The following is a 16,414-nucleotide window of genomic DNA, read 5'->3' as shown; positions in this document are numbered from 1 at the left end:
GCACTCTCTGGCCCCATCTAGCTGGCAGGAGTGACCAGTTGCCTGGTCAGGCACTGCCACATAGGTTGAGACACTAGCGCCTGGGGCTTGTGCCCATTCGTCCTACAAATGCTTACTGAAAGTCTCCTGCATCTGAGCTCTGTGCTGAGCTCAGGGGTGCAGCACTTCAGGTGATGGTCAAGCTCCCTGTCCTCAAGAGGCTCCCAGTCTAGAAGAGACACTCCACAGAGAATGAAACTGACAAGAACCCCAGGTGTTGAAGAGTGCTAGGTGCAAATCAGAAATGAGATCAGAGTTCACTGGGGTGGGGCACAGGTCTGAAGGACTGGAAGGACCCAGCAGGACACAAAGGTCTGGAGCTCAGAGCCAGGGAGTTGGAGAAAGGAGCTGGAGAGGCATGGAGCCAGGACAGAGCAAGGCAGTGACAGCCGAGGGACAGGGGATGGCTGGTGAGGAGCAGTGATGGGATCACGTTGAGGAAGGCCCAAGAGGCAGCCTGGGACCCAACAAGAAGGAGGCCACCATCGTGCTGAAGCCGATGCCAGGGCTGGCCCCAGGATGTGGAGGGGGCGGAAGCCTAGTCCCAGAGCCTGAGAGCAGATGGAAGAAAAGGAAGCAAAACCCCTCATGACCATGAGCTCCTTCAAAGGAGGAAAGATCAGGGGATGCTTCCTTATCTTTGATTAAATTTCTATTTTGGAAGAACACCTAACCATGCTCATGGGTGTGGAGCACGGATTTATAGAGAGGCACATTGTGAAGGTGCAGACAGGCCCATTAACGAAGCAGTGGTGAGAGCGGCAGGAAGGTCAGGCCTAGGGGAAATATTTCATCCCCGCCACACAGTCCATGGCCACAGACATGGCCACGGCAGATTTAATGCACTAATAAGGCACAAAAAGACACTTATGTTCACTAGCAATCAGGGAACTGCAAATTAACACAACAAGAAACAATTTGTCACCCTTCGTGCTAGAGAAAAATAGATTGATGATCTCAGGTGTTGGCAAGGGTTTGGAGAAAGATCACTCTCATAGATTATGGAAAGAGTGTGAATTCATAATTTTCTAGGAGGGTGCAGTATCATTAAAATAAAATATGTGGGTCCCCTATGTCCTCAACATCCCACGAGCTGGCGCACACACACCCTAGAGGAAATTCTCAGGTGAGTACAAGGCAGTTTGTGCCCAGGTAATTACAGCTATGTTGTCTGTAGTGGGTAAAACCTGGAAACAATACAAATATCCAATGGCTAAACTGAAAAATATGTTCCTTGGCATCCTGTGTGGGTGTTAAAAGGGAAAGGGAGATGGATATTTCAATGAGGCAAGATATCCAAGACCCAGTGTGGAGCAGAACCACTCATGGAAGAGCCGTGAGTCCAGCGCATCCCCGTGTGCCATTTTCCAAGCAACACAAGTATATAAAACATTCGGAAAATTCCCAAAGGATGCCGCTCAATTCCCAGCAGGGGTAACCTCTAGAGAATGGGAGAAAGACGTGTCAAAACACAGCTCACCTTTCGAGGAATGCTTGGAGTCTTTGCAAAGGGAATATTGATGCATTAAAAATTCCTTTGCAGGGAAAGCGTGAACGCAACCTTGGACTCTTTCATTAAATTATAGAATTTAGATAGGAGGAGACAGCTCTGCTTCTTTACTCTGTGTGAGATTATTCCACAGCTGGAGTTCCAGGTTCAATTTTCAGGAGTCTCACATTAGAGCAGCAGGTGGACAAATAAGGGAGGCCATCTAGGGAGAGCAGGTGAAGGGCCTAGACTTTTCAAGAAGTGACTGAGGTTGTTTCAATACCTAAAACCTCAGGCTCTCTCAAAGCCCAGAGTAACACGCAGCAGGAGAAGATCCCATCAGGACTGATGAATACCAGACCCCTTGGAACCACTGGAAAAAGAATTCTTAAATAGATCTGCCCAAAGACAAGCATGCACTACATCAGGAAGAAGTGAGTCCACCATCAAAAGAGGTATGCAGGCACACAACAGGCCAGCCAGGCAAGATGCTTACAGAAAATATTCCGAGTCTGCCCTTCCTCCATCAAGTTTCCAAGTTCCTTCCCACTTGATGATTCTGATTCTCTTTCTGCTAGAACAGAAACACAATCTGCTTCACACAATCCATAAATACTTAATTGCTTGGTGCTTTTTAGTAAGGTTTTACCGCTCACAGAATTGCACATACTTTAGACTTTTCACCTCTGACACCTGCTCCCTGGGTCCCATTTTGACCAGTTGCACCAGAGAAGAGTTCAAGCCTGCGCCCTCCCACGCATAACTTAATCACAGGCATCCCAGCCCTTCCTCCTCCTTCCCTCATGGACCAGCACCACCTGCCCAACCCTCCGCTCCCACCCACAGAGGCATAAACTCACAGACAGCCAAAAAGCCAAGTCCTCCATAATTTCCATTTCAAGTTTGCTTCCTTTTACTGCCAGGGAGACAAAGGGAGCTGGGAAGGATTCTCATGATGAGCCACTCAACTTCCACGATTGGAACAGTTGTGGATGCGCCTCTCCAACCCAGAGAAAGGCAATCCATCATGGAGTGCTGAAGGCTGAATCCCCCATTCCTAGTAAAAGGATTAATTAAAGCCTTAAGGGTCTGCCATGGCAGCCTCTGCTTGAAACTCTAAGGAAATTAACCTGCCCTCCCAGATAAAGAAAAGTCAGAGATTTATTCAGGCTGGTACCTTAGTTTGACCAAGTGACACAGTGTCAATAGTCTTCACAAAGAAATCTTCCAATACTTGCACGGGTTTATTGTGTAAATTTTCAAATGTGGGGGGCGGAGGGGGGGGGGGGGGCTCCAGTGCCCACACAGCTGCCCGTAATGGGTCCTCTAGGCAGTTTATCGGGAAGCTCTGATGTGTTCCAGTGAAGGAATCCCTCCCCACAAAGCCAGTCTTCACCCGGGCCCCAGGGATTATCTCTACTTTGATGCCCACCATTTAACATGATCAAGTCCCCATTTGGGGTTGTTGCATTTAGAGAGAATAAGTCCTCAAAGACAGGCAAAGCAACTTGTTATCAAAACAGAACCTACGAAGGAATTGTGCTTCTCTAAGACACAAAACTGAGTCCTGTGGCTTGATACCAAAACACCAGCTTTGATTCTTTTTTTGAACCCTACATTTCAGAAGCCCAGACTTCTCCCTGTGAAGTGAAAATTGCCTTCTGGTGGAGAGAGGTTTTAATGATCACTTTGCTTCCTGCGTCTCCATGGTGACAGGCGCACACAGCCCACCCCCCTCCTGCTTTATTAGGCCTTTCTTCCTCTCTGGAAAGTAATCAGTCATGCCCTATAGACGCCTTTGTGACCGGTTTATCACCTAAACAATCAACGCTGCCATGGGGGTGGAAGAGTGGATGGAGTCCACACACTGTCACGAAACCGGACTCTGTCCTGGCGCACGCCCTTCCTCTCCCTGCCGGCGGCTCTGCCCCGCACACCTGTCCGGGGGGCTGGCGCGCCCAGGTGCGTCAGGCCCCGCTAGAGTCAGGCGCCCGGTGAAAGCCCTCAGCGCGGTGGCCTCAGCTGCGGAGCGCTGCCCTCCAGGAGCGGATGCCCAAGCGGGAACGTCCGGAGCTGGGGCCCAGCCGTGGGGAGGGAGGGAAGGGCCCAGAACCGGCGCTGGGCGGAGGCGGCCACGGTTCTGCCTATCTTCCCCCAGCCGGTCAGCACCCGAGGAAGGGAAGCCCCCTTCGAGAGGACGGTAGAGCCCACCAAACGGAAAGGAGGGGAGGCTGCAGCGCCCGGCTCTACCCAGGAAATCAGCTCTTTTATGGACAAAGGGCTCCGAGGCGTGCCAGCCCTGCGAGACTGGGGATAGGAACCTCGGTTCCTGCTGCGGCTCCCCGAATGCAGGCGGGGCGCGGAGCCACGCGGGGTCCTGCTCCCAGGGCCACCTGCCTCGGGCCTCCCCGCCCCCGCCCGCCGCCCCCCGCCCAGCCCGTTACCTGGGTTTTCCCCGGCGTCCGCGGAGGAGGTGGCCGAGGAGTCGGTGAGGACGCTGGGGTCACTCTGCGAGCGGCCCCGCGACACGAGGCAGCCGCTCCCGTCCTCCGACGCGGCCATGGGCCCGGCCGGCGCGGGGACAAGTTAGAGCGAGCCGCGTGGAATCAGAGCATCCGAGGCGGCCAAGGTCACCGGCGAGGGGGCTGGAGGGGGCGTCTTTTTAAAAAAGAAAATTAAAAAAAAAAAAAAAAAAAAAAAAAAAGAGGGCCGGGAAAGGAAAAGAGCTGGAGAAAGACGCCGGGGCTGGCTTCAGGGCAGGGAGACAATAGCCTCGCTGGCTGCAGCCAGGCGCATCCCGGCGTGCGCGGCCTCGCTTTGTTATTTATTCGTATTTATTCCCATTCTTCAGTCTATATATTCCAGGAAAAAAAAAAAGTTGAACCAGGAAATAAAAACTTTTTCTTGTCAGTGTTTATTGAGTGCTTGGGGCAGGGGGTGATGTCCTGGAACGTCTGGGGGCGCTCCCTCCCCCCCCCCCCCCCCCCCCCCCCCCAGAAAAAAAAGGGAAAAAGAATCTTTGCTCTTGCAATTGCTTTAATCTGAAAGCTGTTCTTGGAGCATCTGTTGGAAAACATTAGGATTCTCCCATCATGCCGCGCGAGAGGAGCATGACGTCACGGGAGAGGGGCGTGAGAAGGCGCGTGGCCACAGGGAGGGGTCGCGCATACCTGGACCGCGCGCCGGGGTGGGGGAGGCGGGGCTGGACCCCGGGTTAGGAGCCGCCCACCCCACCAACCTGTGCTCTAGAAACAAGAAAGCTTCCTAGTCCCGTTTCCTCCCCTCCCGGACAAAAGGGAACCCTGAGGGCCCCTAAATTCCCCAGCAGCTGCAGGCAGCTGGTTTCCCTGGTCCTTCCTCTCCTGGGACGCGGAGGCCAGAGGGTCCCGACGCGCCCACCCCGGCACCGGAGGGGAGCGACCTGAGGCTTCTCCGCAACCACCTGGCCTGGGCCTGCCAGGGAACCCCCACACAACACTCCGAACCCTCGATCTGAACCCTCCTCCCTGCCAGAGAGGGCGAGGGAGGAGGGCACGGGCGCTTTCCAATAAGGCTTTTCCTCAGACGCCCTTAGGAACCGGAGGGGCCAGGCAAGGGAGGCGGCACCACCTAGGGCTGCCACTCAGAGATCTCACAGAGGTGCCCTCCAGGGTGCTAAGGAGCGAATCTCACAACCCGGCCGTGGTGTGGGGTGAACACAGGCAGGCAGCTGCTGCTTCCCCAGCCAGGGCAGGGAAGGAAGAAAGTCCAGGAAAGGGTAGAGAGGGGGCTGGAATAGTGCTGTCACCTGGCCTGGTCCTGGAAGGTGCCCAGAAGAGGAGGCATTTCAACAGACATCAGGATTTAAGGGCCACAGAGACACCTAGGGGAGGACACCCCCATTTCAGTTTCTCAAACAACCCCGTGGGGCAGCCCCGATCCAAGTCCCCTTTGCAGGTGCTGGAACTGGGGCAGGGGAGTGCGGTGGGGGTAGCCGGGAGAGTTGCTCACCAAGGGTCCCTGAGGCTGCCCCCATCAGATTAGCACCTACAGCAGGGCCTGTGAGTGCAGTGTGAGCGCTGGCAGTGTGGACGAAATCCTGGTTAAGTGCCAAGGACAGAACTGAGCGGAGTGGAGGTAGGGAGGAGGAATAAAGTGGATGTTCACTCCCTACAGAGCTTTGGGCTTTTAGCAGCAGCTACTTCAGCAGCATTGGTCACCTCTAAAGAAAGGACTCGTTCACTCATTCAGACTATGTGCAGAGTCAAGTGTGTGCCAGGCACCACACCAGGCATTAGCGACCTAGCAGTGCACAAACACAGAGACGCCCCAACTCCTTGAGTCTTCCGGGAAAGGGGGAGGGTGAAGCCAAGAATGGTCACCAACACACTAATAAGATGCCCAAATAATCATTTAATTACAGTTGGCAATTAAGACCAGGAAACTAAGAGGAAACTGGTGAGAAACTGCTAGGAATAGATACGTTTTATCCACATAAAATGTGCTGGCTGGATGGTGACGTGGCCTGCCAGCCTTGGACTGAGCATTTTGCATGGGGACCTCATTCCTTCCTACAACTGCCTTGGTAGGTGAGAGCTTCTGTGGTCTCCACTTTTGAGATGAGGGCAACTTCGAGAGGTGAGCACTCTTGCCCAGGTCACAAGCCAGCACATGGAAGAGGTGGACCACAGCCAATGCTCCTGGCCCAGGGTCTCTCCAATACCTCCCACTCCAAGTCCCCAGGGGCTCTCCTGACACACTGAGTACTGGCCCCACGGGAAGGTTTCTGAATCCTTGCCCCCCAACCATGCCTTGGGCCCCTTCCGTGTCCGGGTGAGTGAATACCTGAGACAGTTCAGTTCCATTGGAAGGAAGCGTGCAGCCGACCGAGCCATGGCAGGTGCAGAGATGGTGGTGACAGGTAGGAAGGGATAGAGGCCAGAGACTGGCTATAGGTGGGGGAGAGGAGAAAGTTCATACCAGAGGTCTCCAGCTGTCTGTCATTTGCCAATCACCCCTACATTTTTTAGCCTTCCCTATTTAAAACCTATCCTTCCATTAAGATCTGTGTTTAAATCAACTCTTTGCACCTAAACACATTTTTCTTTTCTTTCTCTCACTCTCTTCTTCCTTCCTTCCTTCCTTCCTTCCTTCCTTCCTTCCTTCCTTCCTTCCTTCCTTCCTTCCTTCCTTCTGTGCAGTGGCTATTCACAAGGGCAATCACAGTGCACTACAGCCTCGAACTCCTGGGCTCAAACAATCCTCCTACCTCAGCCTTCCGAGTACTTGGGAGTACAGGTGTGCACCTCCACACCAGGCCGACATGCATGTTAAAGGAAGCCTTCAATAGGACTGATGGAGCACAGCCTCGCTGACTGGCATTGGTGGGAAGGACCACAGCGCTAACTCAATACCTGAGTCCACTCTTGGCCTGAGCTGGCTCCTGCGTGGTTAAAAAGGCCCCAAGGGTGAGAGAGGAGGTCAGCCAGGCAGGCACCGAATAGAGACATCCTCCTTAATGTTACCAGAAGGAACTTTCTATCTAAGCCAATGTTACTGCCTTGTCCGTGCGCCACCAGAAATTATCCCTAGTCCCTTCAGGTGGTTTACACTGCAGCACGCATTCACTTACTCCACCAAACTGTGTATGGATGAGGGTTAAAAACATGTAAAAGGGTAAGACGTGGCATTTGAGCTCAGGAGCCCACACGGAGTGGGGAAGCGGAAGATGAGATGCAACCAGGTTTTATTTCTTAAAAGTATATATTTTAGCAAAGCACTGTGGTTTGTTAAAGGTAGGTAGAGATGGAGCTGTTCATTATATTATTCTTTGGCTTTGAGATGTTTGATACTAAAAATAGTTTTAAATTTAACAAAAGTTAGCAATCCCACCTCTACTGATCAATGGAAAATAATAAGGTCTCCAGGTAAATTGCCTGCAGGAGAGACTTTGGCCTTCAAAGTCAGTCATCTCCAGACCATGACTGGCTTGAACCCTGTGAGGATCTGGCCCCCATGGTGTGCGAAAGGCATCCGTTTGGAGGAGGGTTTCCAGCCTGAGGGCCCTCAAGAGGTTTTAGTGAAAGTCACCAACTGTCCCTCCTCAACAAGATCCCTGGCAAGGGATGGATTTGGAGGGCCACTGCAGAAATCCTATTGGAATGAACAAAGCTTCATAATGGCCAAAAAGTTACGAAGAACCCAAACGTCCATGGACTGATAAATGGGTAAATAAAATGTGGTCCATTGTTACTGTAGGACAATATGCAGCCATGCAAAGGAGGGACGAGCTGACACGTGCCATAATGCAGATGAACCTGGAAAACATTACACAAGTAAAAGAACCCAGTGACAAAAGGCCACATGCCACATGAACACAGTTATATGCAATGTCCATCAAATCAGAAAGCAGAACTGTGGATGCTGAGGATGGGGAGTGGGGGAAGAGAAGGGCTGACTGCTAATGGCTACAGAGTTTCTTTTTTGAGTGCTAGAAATGTTCTAAATGTTCTAAAATTAGATTATGGTGATGGTTTTATAACTCTGTAAATATACTAAAAACCACTGAATTTTATACTTTAAATGCATAAACTTAATGGTATGTAAATTCTTTCAATAAAGCTTAAAAAAAAAAAAAAAAGCACATAGAGGCACTAGGCTGAGCTTTGAATTTGGAGGATTGGGTTCTGCTTCTTGCCCTGGTGGGTATAATCACACTGAAACCCTCCGTCTCCACCCAGATTCCAGATCAGATAGAAGCTCATCGAGGGGCCCTCCTTCTGCTCCTTGATCGCCTTGGTCAGAAAATCCAAAGCCATTTCCTGACTCAGGGCAGCCCTGATAAGCCAACACCACTCCCTGAAGAACCACAAAGGTGGGACAAAGTCAGTCCAATTTGCCCAAGTCCCCTTCAAAACTCACAAAACTGCAAAGGCAAAGGTAGTTTCCTCTGCCCAGGGGCAGTCAGGGAGCACATCACTGCAAAGGTGGCTCAGGGATGGCAGACTCCCTCCAACACACAGTGCATGTATGAGGTACCCCTGCTCATTAGGGAGTGGTGAAGAATGGTACCCCAAGACCAACTCCACCCCCACACACCTCCCAGGTTGGTCTCATTCTTAAAGCAGGTACAGACCAATGGATGCATCCAACCATCCAACATTTCCTAAGCATCTATTCTGTGCCCAAACAGGCACTTTGCCAGGAACACCACCATGAACGAGACATGATTGCACATTGGCTTTGTGGAGCTTGAGGTCTAGCACAGAAGACAAGATTGACTAATACGAATCAATGGATCAATCAATTTCAAGGAGTACAGAGTGCAAAATGCCTCATCTGGAGCAGAGAGGAAACCTGTTTTGAAGAAGCGATGCTCTGGAAGTGCGAGGGCCAATGGAAGCCAACTGGACATGCAAGCGAGGAAGGGTGCCCCGGGCAGAGGGAACAGCCTGAGCAAAGACCGTGAAGTGGGAGCAGCATGGAGCCCTGAAGTTCCTGCAAAGAGGCCAGAGCAAGGGTCTGCAGCCACAGAGAGGTGATGACCCAGACCATGCAACATCTCATGAACCTCAGGAAGAACCTGATTTTGTTCCAAGGATGGTAGAAAGCCACTGAGGCAGTGGTGGGTCTCCAGAGCATCCTTCTGGCTGCTGTTAGAGAAGGGACACATGGGGCAAGGGAGGAAGCAGCAGGATGGACTAGGAGGCTGGAAATCATCCTGGTGGGTGATGGTAGCAGCCTGGCCCAGCAGGGATAGTCAAAGGCACCCAACAGGTTGGACTCAGTGTCCTCTGAAGGTGGCTCCCACAGGTTTGCGATGAATGAGCTACGGGGGACTAGAGAGAGAAGCCAAGAATACCTCCAGGATTTTTTTTTTTTTTTTTTTTTTTTTTTGCTGTCTAATTAACCATTTATGAGGGGGTAGAACTGAGGTAACCATCAAGTCTGATATTGACAACAGGGTGGGTGTGATGCTATTTCCTGGGTGGGGAGGATCAGATTAGGGAGGGATGAGGCAGAAAAGAGGAGGAGCCCCATTTGACAAGCAGCCTTTGGGGTGATGTGGAAGAGTCTGCTGCCCTGGCTCAACAACCATCGATACTCACAGGCACCATCTACTTGATCAGGGCAGGCAATGGAAGGGCACATGCTCATACCAGTTGCAAATGAGCATGGTCATGGTTCCATCGTAGCCTTTCCATGGCTCAAAGGGCAGCTGCTAAACCAACCGTGGTGGTGGTTCTCCTGAGACCCACCCACCGTGGGGCTTCAGCTCCAGGTAAACCCAACTTCTGAAGGGCCATTCCAATCCAACCGCACACACTTTTAAGGCATCCAGAGTGCGTCGCAATGGGGTTGTAAACTGAAATCAACCACTGGCCTGAGGCTACTTCTTGCAGGCACTTAGACGGTTAGCTCAGTTCTGCAGTTTTCTTATGCTACCAACTGCTTTCCTAGGGCCCTGGCAGCCTTGAAGGCCCCTGGAGGAGCTGATGGGCCAAGGACCTGGATGGTGGCAATGTCAGCTCCACAGGCACAGGGATTTTTGTTGTGTTTGTTCACCCAAGAATGTGCCTGGGAGGTCGTAGTCTCCCAGTACATAAATATCTATTGATGCATAAATGAATGAATGTGCATGGCGGAACCTAGCCAGGCAACTGCCCTGCTCCAGGAGTGAAGGCTCAGCCTCCCCACAGTCCAAGGTGGCTCCAGGCTTTGTGGGACTGAGGGGCTCACCCTCCCTCTGCTGCCTCAGTCCCCCAGGACAATCTGGTTTCTTCTCTGGGGCTCCAGGGAACCCTTCTTCACCCTTAATGTAAAAATAACTCATTCAGCAAACTTCAAATGCTTAAGAAGAACTGCTCAAGCCACCATCTCAGGCTAAACTCATAGGGAACCATCTAAAGAGAAACAAGAAGGCAAAATACCAGTGTGGGAGTTCCAGGACCCAAGAAAAGATGAAGGCAAAACCACCACTCTGGCGGAGGCCAGGTTCGTTAGGTGGGCAGCTGCGCCCTCTGCTGGGCACCTGGGAAAACAACACCTGAAGTAGTGGCGGGTGGGAATGGTCCTTTGACCTGGCTTGACGACATAACCTTGACCTTCACTTCCTGCACCTTTGACCACATCCTTGAGGGACTCTGTACCTAGAGCTGTGACCATAGACCACACAGAGTGGTGCTCAATGCAATGCCAACCAAGGCTTTTTAAAAACAACACACCCAGCTCTTCTAGAACCAAATCCCTGATTTTGCCATTCCTGGCCTCTGCCCTGAAAGGCATTGGTAGCCAGAGTTGCCCTGAAAAAATGTGGTGTGGGCATCCCATGGCTTCCTGGAGATGTGCCCAGCCCTCCTTAGGGTCAAGTCCACTCCAGCTGTCTAGGGCAGGGGCCACAGAGCCAGGCACAAGATCGGGTCCCAACATTTTCTGACTGTGCCGCCCCGCTGAGCCTTGGGGTGTAAGTGAGAAGAACAGAACCTACCTTACAGGGTTTGGGCATTTGACACAGCACACAGAAGCCCTCAATATGCTTTCACCATTAGCAGAACAAAAAGTTCCTTGTGCGAGACCATCTGCCCTTTGATATTCTCCTTCTGTGCCCCCAGCACATCCAGGTGACTGGGAGAGGGGCCTATGAGGCAGCAGAGATGGAAGACAGAACCCAGAGCAGAGAAACACAACCCGGGGCTGGGAGGCTTTTGACAGGGAAGGCGGAAAGCAGCCGCACTGGCCCCTACACTCTTGTGTCATGGGCCACTGACCCACCTTGTATGTTGACAGCACACAGCTATAGACCTCCAGGTGACTTTTCCTCCATCCTGGGTCCCCCCACACAGTGACAGACACTGCATGTTCCAACTGTAGCTAATGAAAGGAGAAGAACAGGCTTCTGGGGCCTCTGGGAAAGACTGCTGATAGACAGAGAGAGCCACTTACAGAAAAAGCATTTGTCACCATTGCACGTGCAGTTTGCAGTCCTGGCTGCATTCCTGCTTCCTGCCCTGGAGTGCCCTGTGGGGCCTGGAACTGCAGCAGCCAGCCTGTGACCCTGTAGTGACACACATGAGGATGAAACGCTAACAGCAGAGGAAGACCTCCACCTGTCTCCTCCCTGATCTCTCGTAAAGGGGCCAAACATCCTGCTGGCATAGGCCTCTGATGGTTGGGTTTTCATTTACTTAACACTTAGCTCTTACCATGTGCCAGTCATTGTTCTAAAAACTTTACAATGATTGACTTGGCTAATGCCGAAACTACCCAAATCAGGTAGAACTGTGATTGTCCCATTTAGCAAATGAGAAAAATGAGAGGCAAAGTTCTTAAGTACCTGCCCCGGGTCACAAACCTGCAAAGCCAGGACTGGATCCCATGTCGTCAGCTCCAGAGCTCAGGCTGTTATTGCATCAAATATACCCCAACTCACACAGGCAAGAACCACATGCTTTTGTTGGGTTCCCCGAAAAGTCACTGACTTGATGATGATACAGGAGGAGGAAGTATGAAAGGAAGAGGAGGAGGTAACAAGATTACTGATGACAGCATTTTTGTAGAGCCTAGAGCTTACCAAGGACCTCGCATGCATTGATTTGTAATCTTGTGAGGTTGGACTAATCATCCTCTTTTTACAAACGATGAAGTTGAGGCTCAGACAGGGTATTTAACAAGGGTTAGCAACAGGACAGAAAAGGACTCCTACATTCTTTCCATAACACCAGCTCCAGCTCATCCCTCTGGCCTCCCTAACCCACCAAAATCTCTACCAGCAACCCTGGCTTACAAAGAAGACATTTGCTCAACAAACATGCACCAAACACTGAAACCACACCAGGTCCTGTCCTGTGTGCTGCCAGGCACAGGATGGCCTGGCCCAGTCTGCATGGTGAAGGGGTAAGGCACGCCTGACACCATCACAGCATGGAGAGGTAGGAGTGTGGAGAGCCACTGGCCAGGCTGGGAAGCTCAGGGAAGCTCCAGGAAATGGCCTTGCGTTGGTACCTGCACGTGACCTATATTTGTTGAGTAACTGCTGTGCACCAGGCACTGGCAGTCAAGCAGTACACAAAACAGATGCAAAAATACACCACCGCCCTGCTGTGCAGACCTTTGGAAGGACACAGAGGAATTTGCTCAGCAGATGCACAAACTATGCATGCCAGTGTCCAGAGGTGTTACATGCAGATTAACTCATCCAAATCAAAGATAATTATCAGACAATAAAACGTTTTTGAAATTTTTAACCTAAGAATTTGAACAGGCATTAAATTGTGCTATATTCACAAAATGAAATACCATACAACAGTGAAATTAACCAGACAAAAACCTGGGTATGACAATATTCCGTTAAAGAAGACTATGCTCTATTTTATTCCATTTACAGAAAGTTCAACACCAGGGCCAGGCATAGTGGCTCATGCCTGTAACCCAGCACTTTGGAAGGCCAAGGTGGACAGATCTCTTGAGGTCCGAAATTCAAGACCAGCCTGGTCAACATGGTGAAACCCTGTCTCCACTAAAAATATACACACAAAAAAATTAGCCAGGCATGGTACTGTGTGCCTGTAGTCCCAGTTACTCAGGAGACTGAGCCAGGAGAATCGCTTGAATCTAGGAGGTGGAGGTTGCAGTGAGCCAAGATCATGTCACTGCACTCCAGCCTGGGCAACAAAGTGAGCTCTGTCTGAAGAAAGAAAACTAAGAAAAATAAAAACCAGACAACACTACTTGATGGTGTTAGACTGCAGAGAATAGCTACCCATGGAGGAGGGATTTTGTTAAGAGGGGACACAGGGGCTCTGGGATCCAAGTTATGTTCTGTTTCTTGAACTGGGTTCTGCCTACAGAGGTGTGTTCAGTTGGTGAAAATTCATCAAGGTGAGTGCTTATGGTATGTGCACTTTTCAACATGAATCTTACAATTAAGAGTAAAAATTAAAAGTAAAGTAAAGAAGAAAGGCAGAGCAGACTTCAGGGCAAGAGAAGCTACCAGGGACAACAAAGGGCATTACATAATGATAAAGGAGTCAATTCTCCAAAAAGACATAACAATCCTTAACACGTACGCACCTAATGACAGACGTCAAAATCCATGAGGCAAAAATTGACAGAACTTCAAAGGAAAAAATAGATGAATGCGTGATTAAAGTTGTTGACGGCAACACCCCTCTATCATAAACGAACAGACCCACAAGCAGAAAATCAGTAACGACAGAGTTGAACTCAACAGCACCATCAATCAACTGGATGTAACAGACATCTATAAACCACTTCATCCAACAACAGTGGAATACCCATTCTTAAGCTCACATGAAATATTCACCAGGATAGACCACATTCTGGGACACAAAATTCACATTAATTTATTTATTTATTATTTTTATTTTTGAGAGGCTGGAGTGTGGCAGCATGATCTCAGCTCACTGCAACCTCCGCCTCCCAGGTTCAAGCCATTCTCCTGCCTCAACCACCTGAGTAGCTGGGACTACAGGCGCCCACCACCACGACCGGTAAATTTTGTATTTTTTCAGTAGAGATGGGGTTTCACCATATTGGACAGGCTGGTCTTGAACTCCTGACCTCGTGATCTGCCCGCCTTGGCCTCCCAAAGTGCTGGTATCACAGGTGTGAGCCACCATGCCCGGCACGTTAATAAATTTAAAAGAAATCACACAATATCTGCTCTTGGGCCACAGTGAAATTGAACTAGAAATCAGTAACAAAAAGATAACTGGAAAATCTCAAAACATGGAGATTGAACAACACACTTCATGCGCCACACAGGTTAAAGAAGAAATCTTGAGTGAAATTTAAAAATATTTTGGACTAAACAAAAATAAAACACAACTTATGAAAATTTGTGAGTGCAGTGAGAGCAATGTTTAGAGTGAAATTTGTAACATTGAATATATATACTAGAAAAGAAAAAGATCTAAAATCAGTTATCTAAGGTTCTACCTTAGTAAACTAGAAAAAGGAGAGCAAATTAAATCCAAAGCAAGGAGATACAAAAATATTAAAAATTAGGGCATAAATCAATGAAATTCAAAATAGAAAATCAATAAAGAAAATCAATGAAACCAAAAACTGGTACTTTGAAAAAAATCAACAAAATTGTTAAGTCTGTAGCTAGACTAAGAACATAAGTGAGAGGACACAAGTTACTAATATCAGAAATGAAAGAGGGAACACACATTGCAGATCCTATGAACATTAAAAGGATAATGACAAATACTCTGAATAATTCTATGTCCACGAATTTGACGGCCTAGATGAAATGACCCAACTCCTTGAAAGACACAATCTGACAAAACTCAGACAGGTTTTCAACATTGTGTGTCTGTTCAACATTGTTCAAGTTCAACTAATGCCATTAAGACAGGAAAAGGAAAAAAAAAAAAAAAAGTACCTAGATAAGGAAGGAAGAAATAAAACTGTCTTTGTTCACAAATGACAGGAAAATCTATGTAGAAAATTAAAAAAAAAAAAAAAAAAACTCTACCAAAAAGCCCCCGAAACTAACAAATTATTATAGCAAGGTTGCAAAATACAAGGATAACATACAGAAGTTAATCTCTTTCTATAAACCAGCAATGAGCAAGTCACCCCCAAAAATAAAATACCTAGGTATACATCTAACAAAATATGTATAAGATTTGAGGAAAATTATAAAACTGTGATGAAAGAAATCAAAGAACCAAATAAGTGGGGAGAGAATCCATGTTCATGGATGGGAAGTCTGCTCAATACTGTCAAGATGTCAGTTCTTCTCTATTTGATCCATAAATTCAATGCAATCTCAGTCAAAATCAGTTGTGACTATTCACAAACTGAACCTAAGGTTTAAATGGAGAGGCAAAAGGCCTAGAATACCCAACACATTGTTGAAGGAGAAGAACAAAGTTGGAGGACTGGCATTCCTGACTTTAAGACTTACTATAAAGCTGCATTAATCAAGACAGTGTGATAAACAGGCAAATAAATCAGTGGAACTGAATAGGGAGCTCAGGAATTGATTCACGTAAATATAGTCAACTGATTTTTGACAAAGGATCCAAGATGATATAATGGAGAAAAGAAAGTCTTTTCAACAAATGTTCTCAAACAGGTGGACATCCACATGCAAAAAATAACTGAATCTAGACATAGGCCTTATACCCTTCACAAAAATTAATTCAAAATATATCATAGAACTAAATGTAAAACAAAAAATGTAAAACTCCTAGAAGGTAAAATAGGAGAAAAGTCTAGAAAACCTTATGTTTTGTGAGGACCTTTTAGATACAATATTACGGCATCATCCTTGAAAGAAAGAATTGATATACTGGACTTCATTAAAATAAAAAAAAGTCTACTTTGTACAGGCACGGTCAAGAGATTGAAAAGAGAAGCTGAAGACTGGGAGAAAATATTTGTAAAAGACATACCTAATAAAGGACTGTTATCCAAAATATACAAAGAACTCTTGAAACTCAACAAGAGAATGAACAATTTGATTTAAAAATGGGCCAAAAGCTTGAATAGACCATCTCACCAAAATAACCTACAGATGCTAAATAGTACATGAGAAGATGCTCCAAACCTTAGGCCATTAGAGAAACACAAACTGAAACCACAACGAGAGACCATTGCACACCCATTGGAATGGCCAAAATCCAGAACACTGACAATACCAAATGCTAGCGAGAATGTGGAGCAACAGGAACTCTCATTTGCATTCACTGCTCCTGAGAATGTGAAATGGTACAGCTACTTTGGAAGACAGCTTGGTGGTTTCGTACAAAACTAAAAATCACCTTACCACACGATCCAGAAATCGCCTTCCTTGGTATTTACACAAAGAAGTCGAAAACTCGTATCTACACAAAAACCTGTACATGGATTTTTTATAGCAACGTTATTCATAAT

The 16,414-nt window shown here is 48.3% G+C and overlaps 1 protein-coding gene across 2 annotated transcripts in view; it reads right to left on the bottom strand.

Moving 5' to 3' along the window:
• The window catches only part of PHACTR3 (phosphatase and actin regulator 3), a 275,267-nt gene that overhangs the window by 243,334 nt on the left and 15,519 nt on the right, over positions 1 to 16,414 (bottom strand). The window contains exon 1 of one of the 2 annotated variants that reach the window (XM_023231974.3): positions 3,973 to 4,571. The exons of the other annotated variant lie outside the window; for it this stretch is intronic. Coding sequence (XP_023087742.2) covers positions 3,973 to 4,090 — 118 coding nt within the window. The 5' untranslated portion in view covers positions 4,091 to 4,571. Of the gene's footprint in view, positions 1 to 3,972; positions 4,572 to 16,414 lie in introns of those variants that run through there. 2 annotated transcript variants of the gene reach the window in all.

Source organism: Piliocolobus tephrosceles, chromosome 20, assembly GCF_002776525.5.
Source record: "Piliocolobus tephrosceles isolate RC106 chromosome 20, ASM277652v3, whole genome shotgun sequence".
Lineage (NCBI taxonomy): Eukaryota > Metazoa > Chordata > Mammalia > Primates > Cercopithecidae > Piliocolobus > Piliocolobus tephrosceles.
This window is presented reverse-complemented; position numbering and strand designations above follow the sequence as displayed.